This window comes from Aptenodytes patagonicus, chromosome 5, assembly GCF_965638725.1.
Source record: "Aptenodytes patagonicus chromosome 5, bAptPat1.pri.cur, whole genome shotgun sequence".
Lineage (NCBI taxonomy): Eukaryota > Metazoa > Chordata > Aves > Sphenisciformes > Spheniscidae > Aptenodytes > Aptenodytes patagonicus.
The window spans coordinates 51650497-51669475 of NC_134953.1; the positions used below are offsets into that span (position 1 = coordinate 51650497).

Genomic DNA, 18979 nt, shown 5'->3' on the forward strand with positions numbered 1-18979 from the left:
GGGGGGGGAAATGCAGGGCTCTCCTTCCTTTCTCCTTCGCCCAAGGGGTGGCGATACCAGCTGCAGTGTCTTCCAGAGCCAGGACAGCAGCTCACACTGGTCTAGCACACATATTTGAGGGTACGGGATGGGGTTGCTGGCAGAGGCAGGCTGGGTCCTGCCACAGGAAGGAGAGAGGTGATGCAGAGAAACAGAGCTGAGCCCCGATGGGCTGGGATGTCCACCAGCTCCAGCAGCGTCATCCATCCCACACCAACCTCCTGGACACGTCCAGCGGTGGGGACAGGACCTGGCCACCGTGCTGTCCCCATCAATCTGCTGGTAGAGGAGCAGGTCCCTGGAGCCAGCCCTGCTTTGGATTTCAACTGCACCTCAAAACCAGTGGGGCAACCTGAGAGCACCAAAAATAACCAACCCCGAAACCCAAACCTATCACCTGAAATGAACTGATGTTCCTTCCCTGCCACTGGGCTTTTGCAACCTAAACATAACGTTTATAAAAAGTAAATTATTTCATCTTATAACTTAAGTGCATTGAGTATTTCCTTAAATATGGTTCACGCTGAAAATAAAGTTACTTTTGCTGTACAGTAAATTTCTGATAGTCTTAGAAATAAACTTTGTTGATACAATCTGGCAGGTGTGGCTGTGCAGTACATCACCCACAGCCACACAGCCCTGCACACACACACGTGTGTGCCCACACACACACACACACACAGTCCCGTCCTCAGGGATGGGGACGATGTTAGGGGTTTCTAGCTTTCTATATTCACATGGGAACACCTATTTTAAAAGTCCCTGTGTTTAAACAGTGAGCGCTCAAGCTGGTTGAGGGAACAGAGGGAAAACCCCGCAGCAAAATTTTCCCTGTGTTTCCCCAAAGCGTTGTCAACTTTTCAAATTTCAAAGCCCAGCTGGTGCTGTGGGCTCCCCCAGTGAAGATCAGCAGTTTGCTCTTTCCACTGCTTGGACCGAAGGTGGTGCAGAGGGGATATGGCACCGGGATGCTCCTGCTGGAAGGGTTTCCCCCTCCCCCTGCCTTTCCCCCTGCTGAAATGAGAAATTTGGTTCCCCATTTGAAATTTGAAAACCTACCAGCCAGCTGCAAAAACCACTCCTGTCCCTAATCCTAGGCTCCTAAGAGAAACATGAAACTATGCAACCCATAACTTAACTCGCTCCTTGGGAATCCCAAGCTACAACATATTGTTTGACAGCATCCCAGCTGTGTCGCTTCCCCCTCCCTCCCAACCCCAGGGGCTCTGCAGCCCCTCCTGGGGCAGCGCAGTGGCTGCCCCGTGCCGGGGACCACACCGCACTCAGGAGGTGAAGTACGAGTTCTGCATGGAGTAGAGGTGGTCGATGGGGTTCCCCACTCGTGCCTGGAGTGGCCCCGCGTCCGCTGTGGCGAGGAAGCAGTCGCCCAGGTTGCTCAGTGAGGTATCATCGCTATCCAAGTCGTGGAAGAGGGGCTCGGCACCTTGGGAAGCAGGGAAGGAGCAGAAGGACTTCAGAGCCTGCTTTCTCCTCTGGCACCTTGACAGTGCCCGATGTCCCCAGCTTTTGCAGCGTAAGGATTTAGGGGTGAGGGGACCGCTGTCTTCCCAGAAATCGCTGCATCCCCCACGCATGCCTCCACCACACAGCCCCCTGCTGTGACCCAGCATCTCTTCGAAGGAGAGAAGGCAAGAGGCAAACTCTGGAGCCTTACCATAGGGGTGCATGTGGTCTCCGGGCATCTGCGGCGGGGTGAGCCCTTGCCGGAAGGGGTCAGAGCCATAAACGCTTTGCTCCATGCCCATCAGCTGCTGGGGCGGGGGCAGAGTAGTGTAGGGGTTCAGCATCCCCTCCAGTCCCGCACTGCCGCTGCCATTCGTCTGGGCTGGAAGATAAGAGCGAGCCATTGGTGCAGTCGGGCTGCTGCTTTCTGGGAGGCCCAGCTCCCTTGGGAAGCCCGGAGAGGGCTGGGAAATAGGGAGACCCTGAGCACAGGGAGAGCTGCATGCGAGGTGGGTACCTGAGCTCAGGCGCTGTGTGTTTTGCTGATCTTGCTGCTGCTGCTGCTGCCTCCTGGCAAGCTTCTTCATCTAGCCGAGAAGAAGGGAAAAAAAAGGGGTGAAATCATCACCCGGTCGGAGCGAGGAGGGAGGGGAGCCCTGGCACCAGCCGCTGGCGGGGGGCTACCCCTCGTACTCACCTTTGCTCGCTGGTTCTGGAACCAGACCTGCACCACGCGGACGCTCAGCCCCGTCTCAGCCGCCAGCGTCTCCCGCACCTTGGAGAGAGGAATGACAGCGGCATCTCAGCCCCCTCAGCTTTTTGGGGGGACTTCAGGAGGGGACAGAGCAGCCGGGGCAAGTCCTTGCCCAGCATCCAGGACATCCCAGGGGGCTGGAGGTGGCTGAGCTTGGGCCGTTCTCCCCATACCTTCCTGCAGGGCTTGGAGGAGACCTCAAACGATGCCTTGAATGCCCTCCGCTGCTGTGTGGTCAGGATCGTCCGGGGTCTCTTGGGCCGTTTGTGATCCTTCCCATCCTCGGCACCCTTCCCCGAGGCTTGGCCCAGTTTGCAGATGCTGTCCTCATCGTCACTTTTGCCTAAGGGGGGAAAAAAAAGCAGGTCCTTTACAGACAATGGGCAGCGCACATCGTTTTCTAGCATGTCCAAAATAATCTGGGGGACTTAAAACAAGCTGCTATTGGTGGGGATCTTCTTGTGAATGTGTGTGAGGGGCTGAGGTTTGGGGCTGGCTGCCCCATGGCAGCTCAGAGAGGGGGAGAGTTGCTGTGGCTCATAGTTTGGGGTCACTCAGCCATCAGATGTGCTTTTTGGTTCTTCTTTTCCCCAACAGTCTGAGCAGCTGCAATGTGAAACCCTGGGACACCTGATTTTCCCTCCATCGGACCCAAATCCCTGCTTGCTCCACAGGGATTACCTGCCAGGCCACAGCTGGGGACACATCTGGACAGAGACACACAGGTTGCATTCACGCGAGGGCACAGCAGCCATCAAGGACCGCTGTGCCCCTGGGGCATCTGGTCCCTCTGCTCGGACAGCCCAGGCTGGGGGAGGTCAGGGCACAGGGTGAGCAGAGATGCTCAGAGAAGGCAATGCATTAGCCTAGACCTCACAAACCCCTCCTGATGTGCCCTGCCATGGAGGTCAACTCCATTTAGAGCACAGAGTTTTAATCACAAATATAAGGGGCACCTTTTCACCTATATTTCCCCCCTTCCATGGAGTTTTAAATCTCCCTGGACAGAAGCCCAGGCTGCTTCAAGCTTCACCCCTCAGGTACTTGCTGCAGTGTGCTGCTCCGTTGTGTTCACAGGCGCTGGTGTGTAACTCCCTGCTGCTCTCTGCCGCTCGGGACCACGGGGCCTTTGGGCAGGAGCTGCTCCAGGAAAGCTGGCAGCACTGCCCTGCCTCTTACCAGCCCTCCTCATTTACCGCATCGCCACCATGTCAATGACCTTGCTTGCGTGGGAGGGCTGTAATGCAGGTTTGACAGCACGAGTCCTTCCCTCTCATGAGCGGTAAATCACTTACAGCCTTTTCCAGAAAGCTCCTCCACCATCCGTTTGGGAATCGATAATGGAGCTGAGGTGCTGGTTTGATGCAGATGCAGGTTGCGAGGCTGTGCTTGGCCCGAGTCCCATCCTGGGGCTGCTGTGTCTCTGCGAGATGGGGATGCACCAGGGGGTTGTGAGCCTGGCCCAGACTAATTCATGGCTAAAGCAGGTCAGGTCATACCCCATGGCAAGAGCTAATCTTGGATCATGCAGAGCAGAAAAGCGTAAATCCGACGGCAGCCCAGTTGGGAGATGGGGAAAGATGGGAGCAGATCTCCGGGGCGAGGGGAGGCAATGTTTCCTGTGGAGGAGCAAGGATGCTCTTGGGTACCAGTTACCCCTTCCCTCCGTGCTGCTGGTCTCTCTCCCGGGCTCACCAGCTGATATGGAGACCTTCCCTGTGGCAAGGGCTGGGACGGCTGGGACATGGAGAGATGTCCACGCTGGTGGTCCCCGAAACAGCCCAGAGCTCGGTGCTGGCCCCCAGGAGCCAGCACCTTGCTGCTGCCACTCACCCACAGCACATCCATGGCTTGCCAACAGCAGTGATGGCAACAGGAAAGACAAACTGCTGTTTTCTTGCATGTCCCAGTGCGAGAGACATAGTAATGCAGAAGGTCTGAGAGCTGCAGCGCTGGGGACCCCCAGGGTGTGGAGTCTCTGATGGCTAATGGGGCTGAGCGGCAGCCACCGCTGCCTCCTTCTTAGTGCCAGCACAAGCAGGGTCTCTGCTCCGCCGAGCTGCCTGCTTTCCTGAAACCCCAAGGAGTTTAATTTTGATGGAAGGGTAGAGATTTTTTACAAATATTGGGGGGAGGGATGTCAACCGTTGGAGACATTTCAGTGCCTGAACCTCTTTGCACCCTAACACAAGGTGAGCGCCCCAATCCCCTCCAGTCCAGGAGGGGCAGAGCCCAGCATGGGGGAGCCAGAGGCTCATAGACTCTATCAAGCAAATGATGCTCAAAATCCATGCCAAGGGGGAAAACCCGCTCGGAGCAGCCCCCCTGAGCCCTCCCCCTGCAACACCTGCTCCCCAAATCCCTCCCAGTGTCAAAGGGAAAGAAGGAAAAGTGAAGCCGGATTTGGCGGGGTATTACTTTTAATTAACTCTCCCTTTCAAGCCTTTCCCCACCAAGGAGGGGGGAGAAATTAATGAGTGTCTGGGGCTGCCCCTGACGTCACCTGGGAAGGGGCCGGGGCGATGGATATTGTGCAGCATGCCCTCACTCCGACCCGCCGAGCCCGCATCCTGCCGCTGGGGCCAGGACATTCCTCGCTCAGGAGGATTTAGGGAGAGGAGAAACGTTAGGACGCTTTTAATTGGAAAGTGGGGTCCTCTTTCAGAGGGGCTTGTTTACTTAGGCTGGGCAGCGGAGGCTCGGGGGAAGCAGTAATTGAAGCGAGGGTTTGGGAGATTACAGACAACATATGGCTCGCTTTTTATCTGCACTTTCTCATAAAGTGGCCTTTGGTGCGCGGCGGCCGGGAGGAGGGAGGGCAGGGGGCTTCAAAGCAGTGAGGGGGGACAGAGGAGAGGCTGGACAAGCACATCGCAAGCTGCTGGTGAAGGGCATCCAGGACCGGTGTGGGGCACCCAGTGTGGCGGTGGGATCCCCACGGGGGATGCAGCAGGAGGGGGCAAAGCCATGCCATGCTGAGCATCCACGTGGGATGTGCACCTGGGCTGGCCCCCACTGTGCCACCAGAGCCACGCAACATTCCAAGACAAACTGTTGGTGGCCACCAAAACCAGGCAGGGACGGTGGTGGGGCTAAGCTGTGGGGTCTGTGGGGAGACGGAAGGGGCCAGGATCCCCCAGGCCAGGGGCTGCCAGGGGATACCGGGGGCTTCGGGTTGGGTTTCCAACCAGCCAAGGGGTTGCCATGCCCTTTTGACCTCCACACTGGCCCTTCGTATCCCTCGGGTTTCAGCTGGAGTTTCCACTGCAATAAGTATTTCCCCTGGAGGTTTTCACTAGTTGAAGCTCTTGGTTTGGCTGGAGCCCCTGGCAGCGGGGCTGGACCACGGGCCGATGAGTCGCTGGGGAAGAAAAGCTCCCCAACCTTTCCCAAACTGCCCTTTTTCCCCACTAGGAATAAACCCAAACCATTGTGACCAATTCACTTATTTTCCTGCATGACGTCTCCTCATTGGTTCCTATTTTAACTGAAAGAGTTTGCACATCCCAGAAGGAAAAAATAATAATACTTCAATCAATTGAGGACTTTCCCAGGGCTAAGGCAAGATCCAGCGCCAGCGTGCCGGATCCTGCTGCTTTCCTGCCTCTCCAGCTCCTCTGGCGTTGGACCACCACTTGCCGGCTCCCTTCAGCCACCTCCTCCCATGGCCTCACTCTATTTTTTTAAATATCATCACCATTATTTGGGGGGAGGATTTTTTCTTTCAAGCGAGCAGGGTTGCAGAGCTCGGACAGAACCAGCCGCAGGCAGTGCTGCAAAGCAGCTGGGCTCTCGTTGCAGAGGAGCACAATATTAAAGAGAAACACTGGCTTTGGGCAATTTTTGCTCCATCCCCACCGAAACCATCCCTGTCCCCCCACGCACATTCTCCCAGGTGCAGCATCGCCTGCGCCTGGCGGTGAGCACCAGGCTTTGCCGTGTCCGTGACCTGCCCCGCTTCACACCTTAACAACCCCCTCCTAAACAGGCTCGTAATGCTGATTTCTATTTTTTTTTTTAAATCCAGTGCTTTCCTCCAGCTGGGAAAAGACAGGCTCCCCCCAGCTTGCTGGCAGCCCCTTCCAGAGCACTGCATTTCAAAGGTAAATCCTTCCCTCCACAAAGCAGATTTTCCCCCGATGACTGTTTTTAAGAGGAGCCAAGCAACCCAGGCGCACAGCATGGGACTGTGCAGCCTCGCGAGGAGTGGGGCTCTGTGAGGACGACGTTAACATGAGGATTTCTGCTAGCAGATCAGTTCCACCCCCCGGGCCCCCGTTGCTGGGCTTTCTTACTAAATTTGTCTTCCTGGGAAACATTCAGATTTGATTTGCATTGACTGTAGATACATATTTTAATGCTGATCTGATGCTCTGGGCAACCTAACCCGGCAGTGACACCCTGGCTGGAGCAGGATGCCAGCCCCCTGCTCACCTCCAGCCGCGGTGCCACCTCTCCTGCAGCCCCCTTGGCGACACCATGCTGGGTCTGCAGTCTGGCTCCAGCCATCGACTGCCTGGGAAGCCGCTGGGGACACATTTGCAGGTTCCCTGCCGCCAGCTCATGTTTTAGCTCTGTGCCTCAGTTTCCCATCAGTATTAAAAAAGTTGGCTACAGAAGCAGCAGCTCACTTCTTGCACTCAGCCTTTCCAGAGTCCCAGGTGGGGACAATGAGGCACAGGGGAGGGACACAGAAGGTTTAGCCCAGGGAAGTCAGTGGGATGCTTGGGACCGTGATTTTTTTTTTTAGGAAGAAAACTCTCATTTACAGTGTATTTATACCAGGGGCAGCTCCTCTGTTTCCCTGGGCAAGGAGGTGGGAGATGTCACCTTCAGCCAGCATGGCTCTCTCCCCACACCCGGGGATGCTGTACGCCCCTCGGGATGGGCTGCTGGTGCCCTGCACAGGCCAGGAGCACAAACTCTTACAGAAATGAGCCTAATGAGATGGGATGGTCCCCAGAGCATCCTCCAGCCCTGCATCCCCTCCGCTGCCAAGGTCCCTGCTCATGCCCTTGCCACTGGGGTGGGAGAGACTCTGGCTGGAGCATGCAACTGTGCTTATAGAGCTTTTCCCTTCAGACCATGGGGCAGAGGTTTAAGGCAGCAAGCCTAAACCTCGCCTCCAGACCCCACCACACTCGCAGGGACCTCGAAGCAGGAACAGCCAGGGAGACGCCGGGCGCGGGCGGCCCCTTACCAGAATCCGACAGAGCCGGGCTCACCAAGCTCAGCAGCTCCCGCTCCTTCTCGTAGTCGCCCTTACAGAGGAGCTGCCCCTCCTTCAGCACAAACTCGTCACCCTTCTGCAGGCGCCGCTCACAGACACAGCAGCAGAAGCAGTGCAGGTGGTAGACACTCTTCTGGGCGCGCATCACCAGCTCGCTGGGCGCGATGGCCTCCAGGCACCCAGCGCACTTCACCGCGAAGAGCCTGGGGGAGCAAGAGGAGATCCCGCTGGGATGCCCGGCAGCACTGCGGCTGCACCCGGCGGGTGGCGTCGCGTTGGGACAAGGGATGGGGCACCCGTGGTGGGGAGACAGGCATCTGCACAGGATCACTGTGTCACTCCATTAGTGCTTTTATTGCTTTGAGGGGCTGGCCACAACGGTGCTGGCACCCTGCAGTGACACGGCATGCGCTGCAAGCTTGCCCTGTGCCAACGGGGGATGCTGCCTTTGGGTCAACTTTAGCATTTTTGGTTGACCTGTTACCAGCTGCTTACTATGAATGCAGTCAAAGGATGAAAACCCCAATGTCCAGATGCTCCAGATGAAAAGCAAACAGGCGTCAAACCCAACAGTCCAGCTACCACCACCACAAGACATGGGACACACCACATCTACATGGGTTTTATCAAGCCAACCCTACATGTCCACCTGCCTTCAGCTCATGCCTAGATGTAAGAAGATGCTGGAGATGGCAATGGGGCCAGCAAGCTCATCCGTGCCTCTCAACAAGCACCTGCAGAAAGCATCTGTGCTGTCGGTCACCCATAAACCACCCCATCCCTCTGGCCTGGGTCACTGGAACAGCCCCGTTCCTGCTTGCAAACACATCAGGAATGTCTAATATGTCATAAAAATCTCCATGGCAGCAAGTTTTGGGTTAAGGCCAGTGACAGACTGAAGACTTGATTTGTCAAAAGGAAATGAAAAAGCTCAGCTTGTTCCTTGACATTGATGTGACAGTGTTTGAGGCATCCCTAATTGTACAGTTCCCAGGTTTCAACACATCGGCTTTATACTTAAAAGCCAATAATAATAACAACAGCAATAACACTTTAGGTTGAAACAGAGCTTTTCTTTCTCTGACTTTAAATGTCCTTACTGAGAAGCTCAGTAGCATGATCAATAATTTCCAGTCGGGGAAACTGAGGCGAGCAGACCGGAGGTGGCAGCATCAGTGTTGGCTTGAGAGGACTTGGAGGCATCTGGAGCTAAACCCTGGGCTGGATGTTTTAAGTGAATGGGATGTTTCCCCCAGTAGAGATGTTTGAAGGTACCAAACCAGAACCTCTTCGCCACCCCCAGATATCTGTGTTTTTGGCTTGGGCCCCAGAAAGAAAAAAAATCACTGTTTACCCAGCCTCGTCCTAAATATCTGTGGGAACTGGACATGATTATTCCCTTGTCTTGATGACTTTGGCCCAGAAAGAGAAGTCAGAAGTCAGCACACATCCTGCAGAGGTTATCTCCGAGCATCACCCATGTCCCAGCCCGGGGATGCCCCAGGGACCTGCATGGGGAGCGCTGCATCCAGCCTTCCACTGGCCCCAGATAGCTCCCACCTCCGTAGTCCCCATCCCATGTGTCATCCCCGGGGGAGACCTGCAGGGCCAGGGGGCTGCAGGGCTGGGGACGGCTGGCTGGAGAGGGGAAGGGCAGCCCTGCAGCCACCAGCGGGCTTTCAATCCTTTCTCTTTTTTTGGCTGTTACAAAAAACCACATAGGAAATGGAAAGTGCTGAGTCAGCCCCATTCCAACAAGGAGAGGACCAGATGTGTGCAAAACCCTCGCAGCAAAACCATCAGAAAATGGGGATAATTTAAAAAAGTTTTTGTGATGAGCTCAATAGCCCATAAAACAAGGAGATGGGGGGGCAGAGCAAGGCACGCGCGTGTCTCTGTGCCCCAGAGGTAGCTCCCAAGGCGAAGGCACCCATAACACCAGAGATGCTGCTGAACAAAAGCTCCCCAGCAGCAAAGGGGCATGCATCTTGCTGCAGCCCATGTGCAGCCTCTGCTCCCATGAAATCCCAGCCAGGCTTCATTTTACCTTTTCATTTCACCGCTTTAGTTGCCCAATAGCCGACAAACAAGACGGTCAGCTGTGCAAACCGCCGGAGGGGAACAGGCAGGCTCCACTGCGCAGGCAGCGAGCCCGGGAGAGTCAGCAGCAGCTGGTCGCATCTGTGCCTGTCTCATCAGAGATCAGCGCTTGCCTGCGTGGAGCCAGCCAGCCCGGGCAAGGCAGCACATCCCGCTGGCGTGAGGAGGGCAGATACATGCAGGAGCAGAGGATAACGCCTGCCTCCCCGCCCAACGGGCAGGGGAGGCCGCAGAGCATCACCTCCCGGTGTCCCGTGCCGCGTCTGGTGAGCGCTGAGCTCCGGAGGCAAACAGCTGCCTGCCAGATGTGGGCACAGCTGGCGGGGTGCCACGGCACACTGCCACCCGCCAGCGGTGCCTGCCAGCCTTTGGGGATGGGTGTCGAGGGCTCAAAGGGCTGGGAATGAGGCCCCCAAATGTACCCCATTTTATTGGCGTCAGCTCCCTCCCGCCTTGGGGTCCTCTGGCAGATGCTTCATGCCGGTGTGTGGGCTATGCCCACTCACTCCCAGGTCTCCCCAAAACAGCAGCAGCGAGCACGGGGATGGGGTGCATGGCTCTCCCCGTGCCAGCCAAATCCTCAGTGCACTCAGCAAATTGTAGCGTCCCCCAAGAAGTAGGAAAGGGATGTTAGAAAGTTTTTATAAAACACTACTGTTGCTACAGAAAGTGGAAAATCATCAAATAAAAGGTGGAGATTAAGGAGTTTATAATTCCAAATAATGCCATTAGTAACATTTATTTTTGTTCATTCAACCTTAATTTCCCAGTTTTACATACAACTGTCTTTCTTTAAGGTATATATATTTTTAATGTCCCTTTGACTGCCCTGTGAGGAGAGGGGTGTGTATTCCCTTGAAAACATCCCTTCTGAAGGGTCATTTTTTTCTTGTTCCAGCTCTGAGAAACACAGGCTTGTGTTAATACTTTATATTTCTGTAGTCATTTTGTCTTTAATTATGTATCTTTTATGTCAAAGTGGAGGCGATTTGTATTCATCTGGTAACGCATTCTCATCCTGTTTAAATGAAGTTTAAGCCCTACCTGTTGGGATTACTAACTGCTCTCAGTAATAAAATACTTGATAGGCTATTATGTTACTGCTATCTAATCTTCACGAATGAATGTGCCCAAAATCTCTATTTCCAGGACGCTGATCAGAAAGCCATAAACCTTTGCCAATTAGGCACAGCAGCACCAACTGAGCGATGGATGTTTCTAAGCCCAAAGCGTATTGCAAAACAGGAAGGTGTGAGATTTACATTTAGGTAAATGGTTGCCTAATATTAGACATTAAAGCCGTACTTAGGTCGCTGAATAAACGACTTAACTTTCAAACTGCTGAGTCCCCAACAGCTCCCGCTGAGGGATGCCGGAGGGATGGGGTGTCTTTCACTGCCCAGTGCAGGACTCCCCCACCCCTGGGCAACATGAGATGCAGAGAAATCCCCATAAAACCTTCTCCACAGCATGAAACCGTAAAGAGCTCCTTATAACCCCACAATAAACCCAGATCTTAGGCACTAAAAGGTCAAGGGCATAAAAACTGCAACCTACCACAGGTATTAATGCGGAGAGAGCAAAGGGCATTGCTGGTGTCCCAGGTCCTTACAGCCCTGGGCCAGCCCTGGACAGTACCCTGGTCCTCTACGGGGACTGGGGAGGAAGAGTGTGCACAGATAACCCCACACATGGATAACCCCATGCATGGATCCCACTTGGGAAAAACCCCACGTAGGGGTAGCCCCACATAAGATAACTCCAGCATGGATAACCCCTGCAGGGATAGCCCCACTGAAACACTCCTGGTCAGCCTTGAGATGGGGCGGAAGGAAAATTTTCTTCCAGCCCCAGATCTAGCAATTAATTTAATATTTATGCCTGAGCAAGACGCACCAGCCTGGATCCAGAGATGTTTTCCTCCATCTCAGGGATCTGCAGCTCTGCTCCCAGCTCCCTCCTGCTGCAAGCAGCAGGCTGCAGAGCAAATACCATCTTTTCTGCCCTCTCTACCTCTTTGTGCCTCCCTGCAGCTGCAAAGGGGACTTTGAGATTACATTTCTCTACAGGAGGCTGCACAGAAGAGGAGAAGAAGGACTGGCTCTGCCCTGTGACAACAGGTTTTAAACCAAGAACAAATTAGCCACCCCTAAATTGCAACGGGACTGCCTTCATTTCTGCCATCCTAGGGATGCTGCAGGCTTTAGTTCTTAGTAGATTTTTTTTTTTTCCTTTATAGCATGGGATTCAAAGGCTAAATCAGGCCTGGCTGGCCACCTTTGGGTTTGTTTAACCATGTACGAAGCTGGTAGGTGCAGGGACAGAGTGACCCGCTCAGCACTGCAATGCTCGGCAGAAACCCAGCCTGCCACAGGCAGCTCAGTAAAAGCTTCAACAAAGCGTTGACAGTGAATATTTGTAAATAAAAACAAACCCACTCAAGTTAGGAAGAATTGGAACAAAAATATGGTGATGCAAGCAATTTTCATCACAACACACGACTTTTTGTTGCTGATCTTAAAAACCTTCCTTTTCCTGTATTGATTAATCTGCTTTTTTTTTTTAATTTAGGTCCCTTTTGAAATGACAATCTGCAGTTTTGAAACAGAAAGGTGGTGGTGGGTTTCGAGAAAAACGCTGAAACAAAATAATTTGCCATTTCCGAAAACGCAAAATTTCTGCTGGAAGACCCCCAAGTGAGCTAGCCGGCGTTACAGACATCCCCCCTTTCCCCAGGACACAACCGCAAATCTCTGTGCAACTCCTCTTCCTTGAGAAAGCCATCCCAGACGTCTGCTTTGGGGTTTCCATCTGCCCAGCATCACTGAAACCTAGAAATTTCGACACGTGGCTGAAGCCACCTCTGGGGCGGCACATCCCGTCCCCGGGACACCGATGGAGGGGGAGCGACATGGGCAGCCCTGGTTTCCCATCAGAGTCGCCACCCCCTCTTTCTCCCTTTATTTTGAGGTGACAGGCTGAAAGGAGCCGTGATTGACGGGCGCTTCCCGGCTGCTGTCTGTCTGCGTGCGCCGCATACAAACACAGCCCTTCGGAGCCACCCGGGGGGGTCAGTGGGTTGGGGATGCCGATATTAAATACTGACGGACAAATCTCAAATGCCGCACGGAGGCTTGGTTCAGGCAGCGGGTAAGGCAAGGCAGCTCTGCTGGGCAGAGGGACGCTTTCCTCCCTGCCCGCACCAGCCTGGCCCAGGGATGTGATGAGAGGGGCAGGGGCAGCCCCTGAGTGACCCCGTGGGCTCCTGGCTGAGGGTTGGGGCGGGCACCGTTGGCACTGGTCTCTACAAAGTGGTGCAGGCAGCTGCCCTGCTCACCTCCCTGCCAGGGCTGCCCGCAGCAGATGCATCTGGGGTTTCCAGCACCTCGGTGCAGAGACCTGACCAACTCGTCTCCTGCTCTCACCATGGCCCAGGAGGAGACTGAGCAGACCCTGACTGACCCATCAGAGGTGCAGGGAGCTCCAGCCCGGCCATGCTCACAGCCATCCCCAACCAACGGCTCTCTGGATAGCAAAGCTGTGACCCCCCCAGAGCTGTGACCTTGGCATGGGGACGAGCCGATGGCCATGCATGGCGCGAGAGGCGCAGGAGGCGGCTGGCGGCGGGCGCCGGCGGAGAGCCACAGGGCTCCGCAGGAAGCAAGGACACCGTATTGAGTTGTCTTGGCACCAGGACATCTTCTCACTCACTGTCACTCGTCGGAAGGGGGGACAGCAGCACCAGGTCCTCGACAGGCTGGCAGTGGAAAAATGCCAGTCGCTGTCAACCCTGCACCCATCGCTTGGGAACGAGTCACTCTCCTGCTGCCGCCAGGTTCCTGTCACCCTGTCTCCCTCTCCAGCCTGTGTGGGGCATGGACCGCTGCCGGGAAGGAAAGGCCATGGATACACCCCCCGCGTGTGCTGCCTGCGAGGGCATCCCCCGGCCACAGTGATGGGGGGACCACGTGGACCCTCGGCCCCGGCAAGAGGGATGCCAAGGCCATGGGAGCAACTAGGAAAGGGCTGATTCCATCTCAGCGCTGCGGAGGGCAGGCTGGCATGTCCTGGGGATGGGGGGAGCAATTCGGAGCACAGCACAGCACCAGCAAGCCCCAGGGACCTCCAAACCCACCCTGGCTCTGTGGACTCCCAGGCTGATGGAGGAAAGCACCCACAGCCACCCTTGCCTTCCCTCCCTGCGCACCCCAAGCCCTTGGAGACCTCTCGGGTGGGATGGAGGAGGGATATTTTCCCCTGGGCTGTTCTCCTGACCCTTCCCAGTCTCCTGGCTCCCTCCCCCCGAGGCAGACAAGTGTTCGCTTTACTGCCTGGCAACGGGGCCGGGGCTAAGCTTGCTAAAATATGAGTGTTTTTTGGCTGGAGTACCAGAAGGCTGCAGTCCTACAGAGAGAAAAAAATTGAGCACTCCATGCCATGGCTCCAGAAAGGGGGAGAATTAGGTTTCACACCGAGCAGGCTGGACCATGGCATTCTTTAGTTAATGCTTAACAAACGCCCAAACAAAAGCGGCCAACTTCGCTGCATGTTTGTAAAATGTATTCTCAGCAGATTCGGGTTTATTGGAGAATTCGCTCCCTTTGCAGCAAGTGGCGTTTTCCTTTTTTTTTTTTTTTTTTTAATTTCCCTTCTCCTCCCTCCCCCCCAGCTCAAGCTCTTTTCATTCCTGCTGCCTGAATGCGTCTTCCAACGTTTCAAGGGGACATGGCAACAGGGCTGAAATGGGCTTATTTCATCCCGGGGGCTGATGTGAGCTCGCCTCCGCAGCCCCAGGGTGCGAGCTCTCCCTGGGGACCAGCAGAGCCACTGCTGGCAACCGGGGATGGGGAGTCCGAAAAGCCAACCCTTGGCCTCTTGCAAATCCACCCCTGAGCAGCTGGCCAGTGGCTCTGTTCTCCGAGAGGCTGGGGAAAGTGAGGAAGGGAGATGAAGCCTGAGAGTCCTGCTTTTCACCTTTCTTCACCTAACCCAGCTTTTTCAGGGTCCAAACCCGGTGGTCCTACCCCATCCGGCATCCCGCTCTGCCACGCATCCCAGCCGTGCACACCTCTCCACCTCAGAGAGCCCATCACAGAGGTGGATGCCAACAAACACAGCTTGCTTTCAAAGGCAGAGCCACCATCAGGGATGGCTGGGGTATGGAGGAAGGGGACAGCCCCGTCCAGGGACCTCAGAGGCTTTGGAGGGGTTGAATTGGGGGGTCCATGCATGGGTATCCTGCAGAAGCATCCCTAAATGAGCTCCTGCCCTGGTCCTCACTGGCACCTAAGCAGCTTCCATGTCCCCTCCCGGTGCCTGGTGCCATGGCAGAGGACACCAGTGATGAGGGAGTGCTGGAGAGTGGTGGCAGCAGAGGAGGAGGGGGTTGCCACTGGACTGTTTAACCCTCCTTCTGCTACTCATGAACTACCTGAACCTTCCCAGGAAAGGGCACTTTCATCCCTGCCTCCTGGACAAGGTCCAAAAGTGGTCACTTAACACCCCCCAGACCCTCCAGAGACCACACCAGGACACGCAGGGGCACTGCTAGAATGATAGGGTTAAATAAACAGACAAATGAAGCCTTCCCAGCAAACAGCCGTTGCCAAAATACACTAGCAACCCTCAAGCCTTCTCTACACCAAAATAAAACATCAAGCAAGTGCACGGCTTCTAAGACTGCTTTAAGTTGCTCCATTTCTGATCAAGGACATATTAATAAGACTTTCACCAACAAGGTACTGTAGGAGCTGATGGTTCTGGGTCCCCTCCAGGCCCCCAGGGATTCTGATAAAAATCCCCTACTGACTTCAGGAGCGGCCAGAAAGCAACCTCCTGGGCAAGGCCAGAAGAACAAGACCAAAATGCTGATTTTCCTCCCCGTTTCCCCAAAGGCTGCTTGTTTTTGCCCCCCCAACCCCCCATAGCAGTGTGTAGCATCGGGCAGGGAGCTGGCCCCATCACAGCACCGATTGAGCACCTGGCTTTGGAGGCGGGAGGGACACAGGTAGCAGGGGGAGAGGTACACACAACACTGCATCCAAGCCCAAACACCATCCCAATGGAGACGAACCAAGGATCGATCCCATCTAGCCGCAGCACGGCAGTTCTGCATCCCAGCCGATGCATCTCCCACCAAGCCAAATTTTGAGCAGTGACCCCCTCCTCCCCGCCGTGCCCCTAAGAAAACAAGGATAATTGAAAAACCACAATATCACTAGTCAAATTTAATATTGAGAGTGAGTGAGCGGGAGCCAGAGGTCAGAATTAATTACACCCCACCATATTTCAGCACGCTGCCGCGGCTCCGTGTCCTTTCCTTGGGGAGCAGTGCTTCCACAGAGAGGTCGACAGACATTATTAGAAAGGACTGATTTAAACGTACCCCCAGGAGCTTTTCAGCTTGTCTTTTCGGAGCCTTTGTTTGTACTGAGATTAATGGGGAGGCAAATGATGGAAAAGCAAAGTCACCAGGAGCAAGAGGATGTGCCATCACCGCCACCACCCCAATTTGGCCAGCTTTGTAAGCGGGGCAGGAATAACTAGGAGAGAAGAAAATGCTGTTTGTGTCATTCATTTTGCAGATAAAACATGATGATCTTGAAACCTTTTTTTTTTTGCTTTCCAAGAAACAGAAACCCTTGCTAAAACATCTTGCGGGTTGGTTTTCCTACACCGTTGGGGATTTTACACACCCACTGTCTTTTCGACGTGCTGTACCACTATGGGAGAAGGAGCTATTTTCATTCTGTTCCAGCTTGGGGTGGAAGCTGAGGGGTACCCCCTCTTGCAAGTCATTATACTTGCCTCTGAATCTTTTGTAAACCTCCTGTGATGGAAAACGAATATAGAAACAAAACAAAAAATCAAAACTTTTCTATTTTCCATTCAGAATTTCAAAAGGAGGGTTACAAAAAGCAAAAGAAAGGAAAAGAAAGAGCATTCAGACCAAACAGAGAAGTTGTGAAATGTCCTTCCTTGGGAATAGCCAGCACTCGACTGGCCCCAGCCCTGAGCAACCTGATCCAGCATCCAAGCCAGCCCCACTCCCAGCAGAGGTAGAGCTGGGGACCTCCAGTCCCTTCCAACCCCGACTCCCCCATGATGCCATAAATTCACCTCTACCTTGTACCAACAGGTTCAAAAAGAGATCAGGCAAATCCAGGGGACCGAGTCCACCCCCAGCCTGGTCCCACAGGTCCGACCTCACACTTAGGACCACCCAAATCCCTGACTGCCCACAGCAGGACGGGCTCCCCTGGCTTTTGGGGGCTTTCCCAGAACATCACCGTCGAGGGCAGCGTGGCTGGACATGCATTGGGTCCAGCCGTGCCCCCAGCGCTGGGGCTCCCGGCTGCTCTCAAGTCCCCTAGGCTACAGTCAAGGCTTGCATTTTCCTTTATTAAACAGAAAATCCATGTTCCCCCCGAGGGCTCTCCAAGTATCCAGGAACAAGGCCGCGGGAGCCGCCATTTCCCAGGCATTTAAAATTCACAGGGCATTCGTACCGACATGCCAACGCGGCAAACTCTCATTAGGAGGCGGCCAATATCCTGTCGAGCTTCGCGGCACTCCGGCGGCTATAAAAATCACTTGGCTGTATAAAAGCTAAACAGAGTAAACTAAGTCGGACATAGAGACCAGCTGCTTCGGACTGGCTCGGCAAACAGAGATCCGTAGGAGCACACCGGGCGCTGCCGGCAGGGAGATATCAGCCTCCCAGCTGGGTTATTTCTTGCCTTATCTTCTATTTCCAAGTGCCCCAGCTCACCCTCGCATGGGGTTTTGCATAAATATCATCTGCATGTGTTGTCAAGTTGTTGGGATGGGTTGTTTTTTTTTTTTTAAATAGCATTTCCACAATGGGAAGCAGCTGTTGTGGTTAACAGGCTGCTCCGGAGCAAAAGCTGCGCTGCACATCGAGATATCTCAAAAGAGGCATCCTTCATTCATAGCTCCGTGCACTAGAGAGCACTATAACATGTGTTTCGATGAAGTTTGTTAACTACTCGGCTAAAGAAGCATGCTGGAAATGCCAGAGGAATATGCTCTGGAATGAATGGAAATATTCATCTAAAAAGACATTAAATTTAAGCCATCTTTTTTCCCCCCTCCGCTGATCTCATGTTGCAGCCCTCTTCTAGTGTGTGCTCTCGGGCTGGGGTTTCAGGAGAAACAAATGCTTGGGGCACGTTTTGCAACCTCAGCGGCACCCCAGACAGGGCTGTGATAACAGATGACGGCACATGGGGGGGTTTCTCATGCCATCGGTGGCCTGGGGACGCGCCGGCAGAGGCAGCCCAGCAATGGGCAGCCAGGACAGGCAGTTCACCAACCGGGATCCCGGCAAGTGACCTGCTCCCAAATGACATCTCATGCGTGGAGAAGCAGAGCTGCTCTGCCTTTTGTGGGTCTGAGCGTCAGCTCCCCAGAGGTATTGAGCATCCTGGAGGAACTCAGTCTCATAATAAACAGGGGTAAAGCCTCAGAAATATGTCATTATCGAGTGTTTAAAATTCACTTTCTTCTTTAGAGCTTTTTCCTCTTAAGTCTGGGGAAGTTTGGGAGGAAAATCTACATTTTTAGCTACCACTCTTGAAAATTCAATTTTACACCAATGTGATTCCAAACCTCTTTTTGATTTCTATGTAGTGACTGCATTTCAAGGTGGCTTTGGTAGCCATGGATGCCCCCAAAAAAGGCTCTAATTGATGCCAGTAAACAAGAAGCAGTCTCAGACCCTGACGTCAATTAGAGGGGTCAGTATCCATCATGGGGGGAAGATGCTCAAAAGGCTCCAAACTGGCTTAAAGGTGCTCAGTGCCGGAGCTGGTTGAGAGTTTTCCTATAAAATCATTTCCCTTCCTTCTACTTGCTCTATTTTTTATTTATACACACACACATGTATGTACATACATTCTATGTTTTCTTCTGAAAAATCTTGATTTTCCACAGAGTTTTTTTAGTTCAGACGTGAGCTCATGGGGACCGCTCTGGTTCAAGTCACTTGGGTACTGAAAGGCTGTGCTCAGGGATGCCAGGCAACCTGGAAAAGAGGGACCTCGGTGCTCTGCTCCTGCTTGGCAAAAGCCCTGCCTGGACCCCATCTCACCACTCCCTACCCAAAACATTTTTCTGGAGCTTTTTGATCTGAAAAAATATCTTTTTTTTTTTCCTTAACCATTTCGATTTTCACGTCAAGGAGTGCTGAGGCTGAGCGTTGATGCGCTGGAATTTCCTTCCAGATGCAAACGGTTGATGCTCTGCCCCATGCACCCCTCGCACCCCACAGCACCTACAGCCCTCCCCTCAGCACCAGAGGAGACGGAGCGAGGATGTGGGAACAAAGAGCAGAGACCCCTACAAGGGGGGACAAGGGTGCAAGGACAGCC

The 18979-nt window shown here is 54.0% G+C and overlaps 1 protein-coding gene across 2 annotated transcripts in view; it reads right to left on the reverse strand.

Annotated features, from left to right (window-relative positions):
* Positions 1–1322: 1322 nt before the first annotated feature.
* The window catches only part of LMX1A (LIM homeobox transcription factor 1 alpha), a 44132-nt gene continuing 26475 nt past the window's right edge, over positions 1323–18979 (reverse strand). For both annotated transcript variants that reach the window (XM_076338189.1, XM_076338190.1), the window contains exons 3-8: positions 7458–7690; positions 2431–2600; positions 2201–2278; positions 2021–2090; positions 1715–1885; positions 1323–1483 (exon numbers count right to left, since the gene is read on the reverse strand). In XM_076338189.1, the coding sequence (XP_076194304.1) occupies positions 1323–1483; positions 1715–1885; positions 2021–2090; positions 2201–2278; positions 2431–2600; positions 7458–7690 (883 nt within the window). The remainder of the gene's footprint in view (positions 1484–1714; positions 1886–2020; positions 2091–2200; positions 2279–2430; positions 2601–7457; positions 7691–18979) is intronic.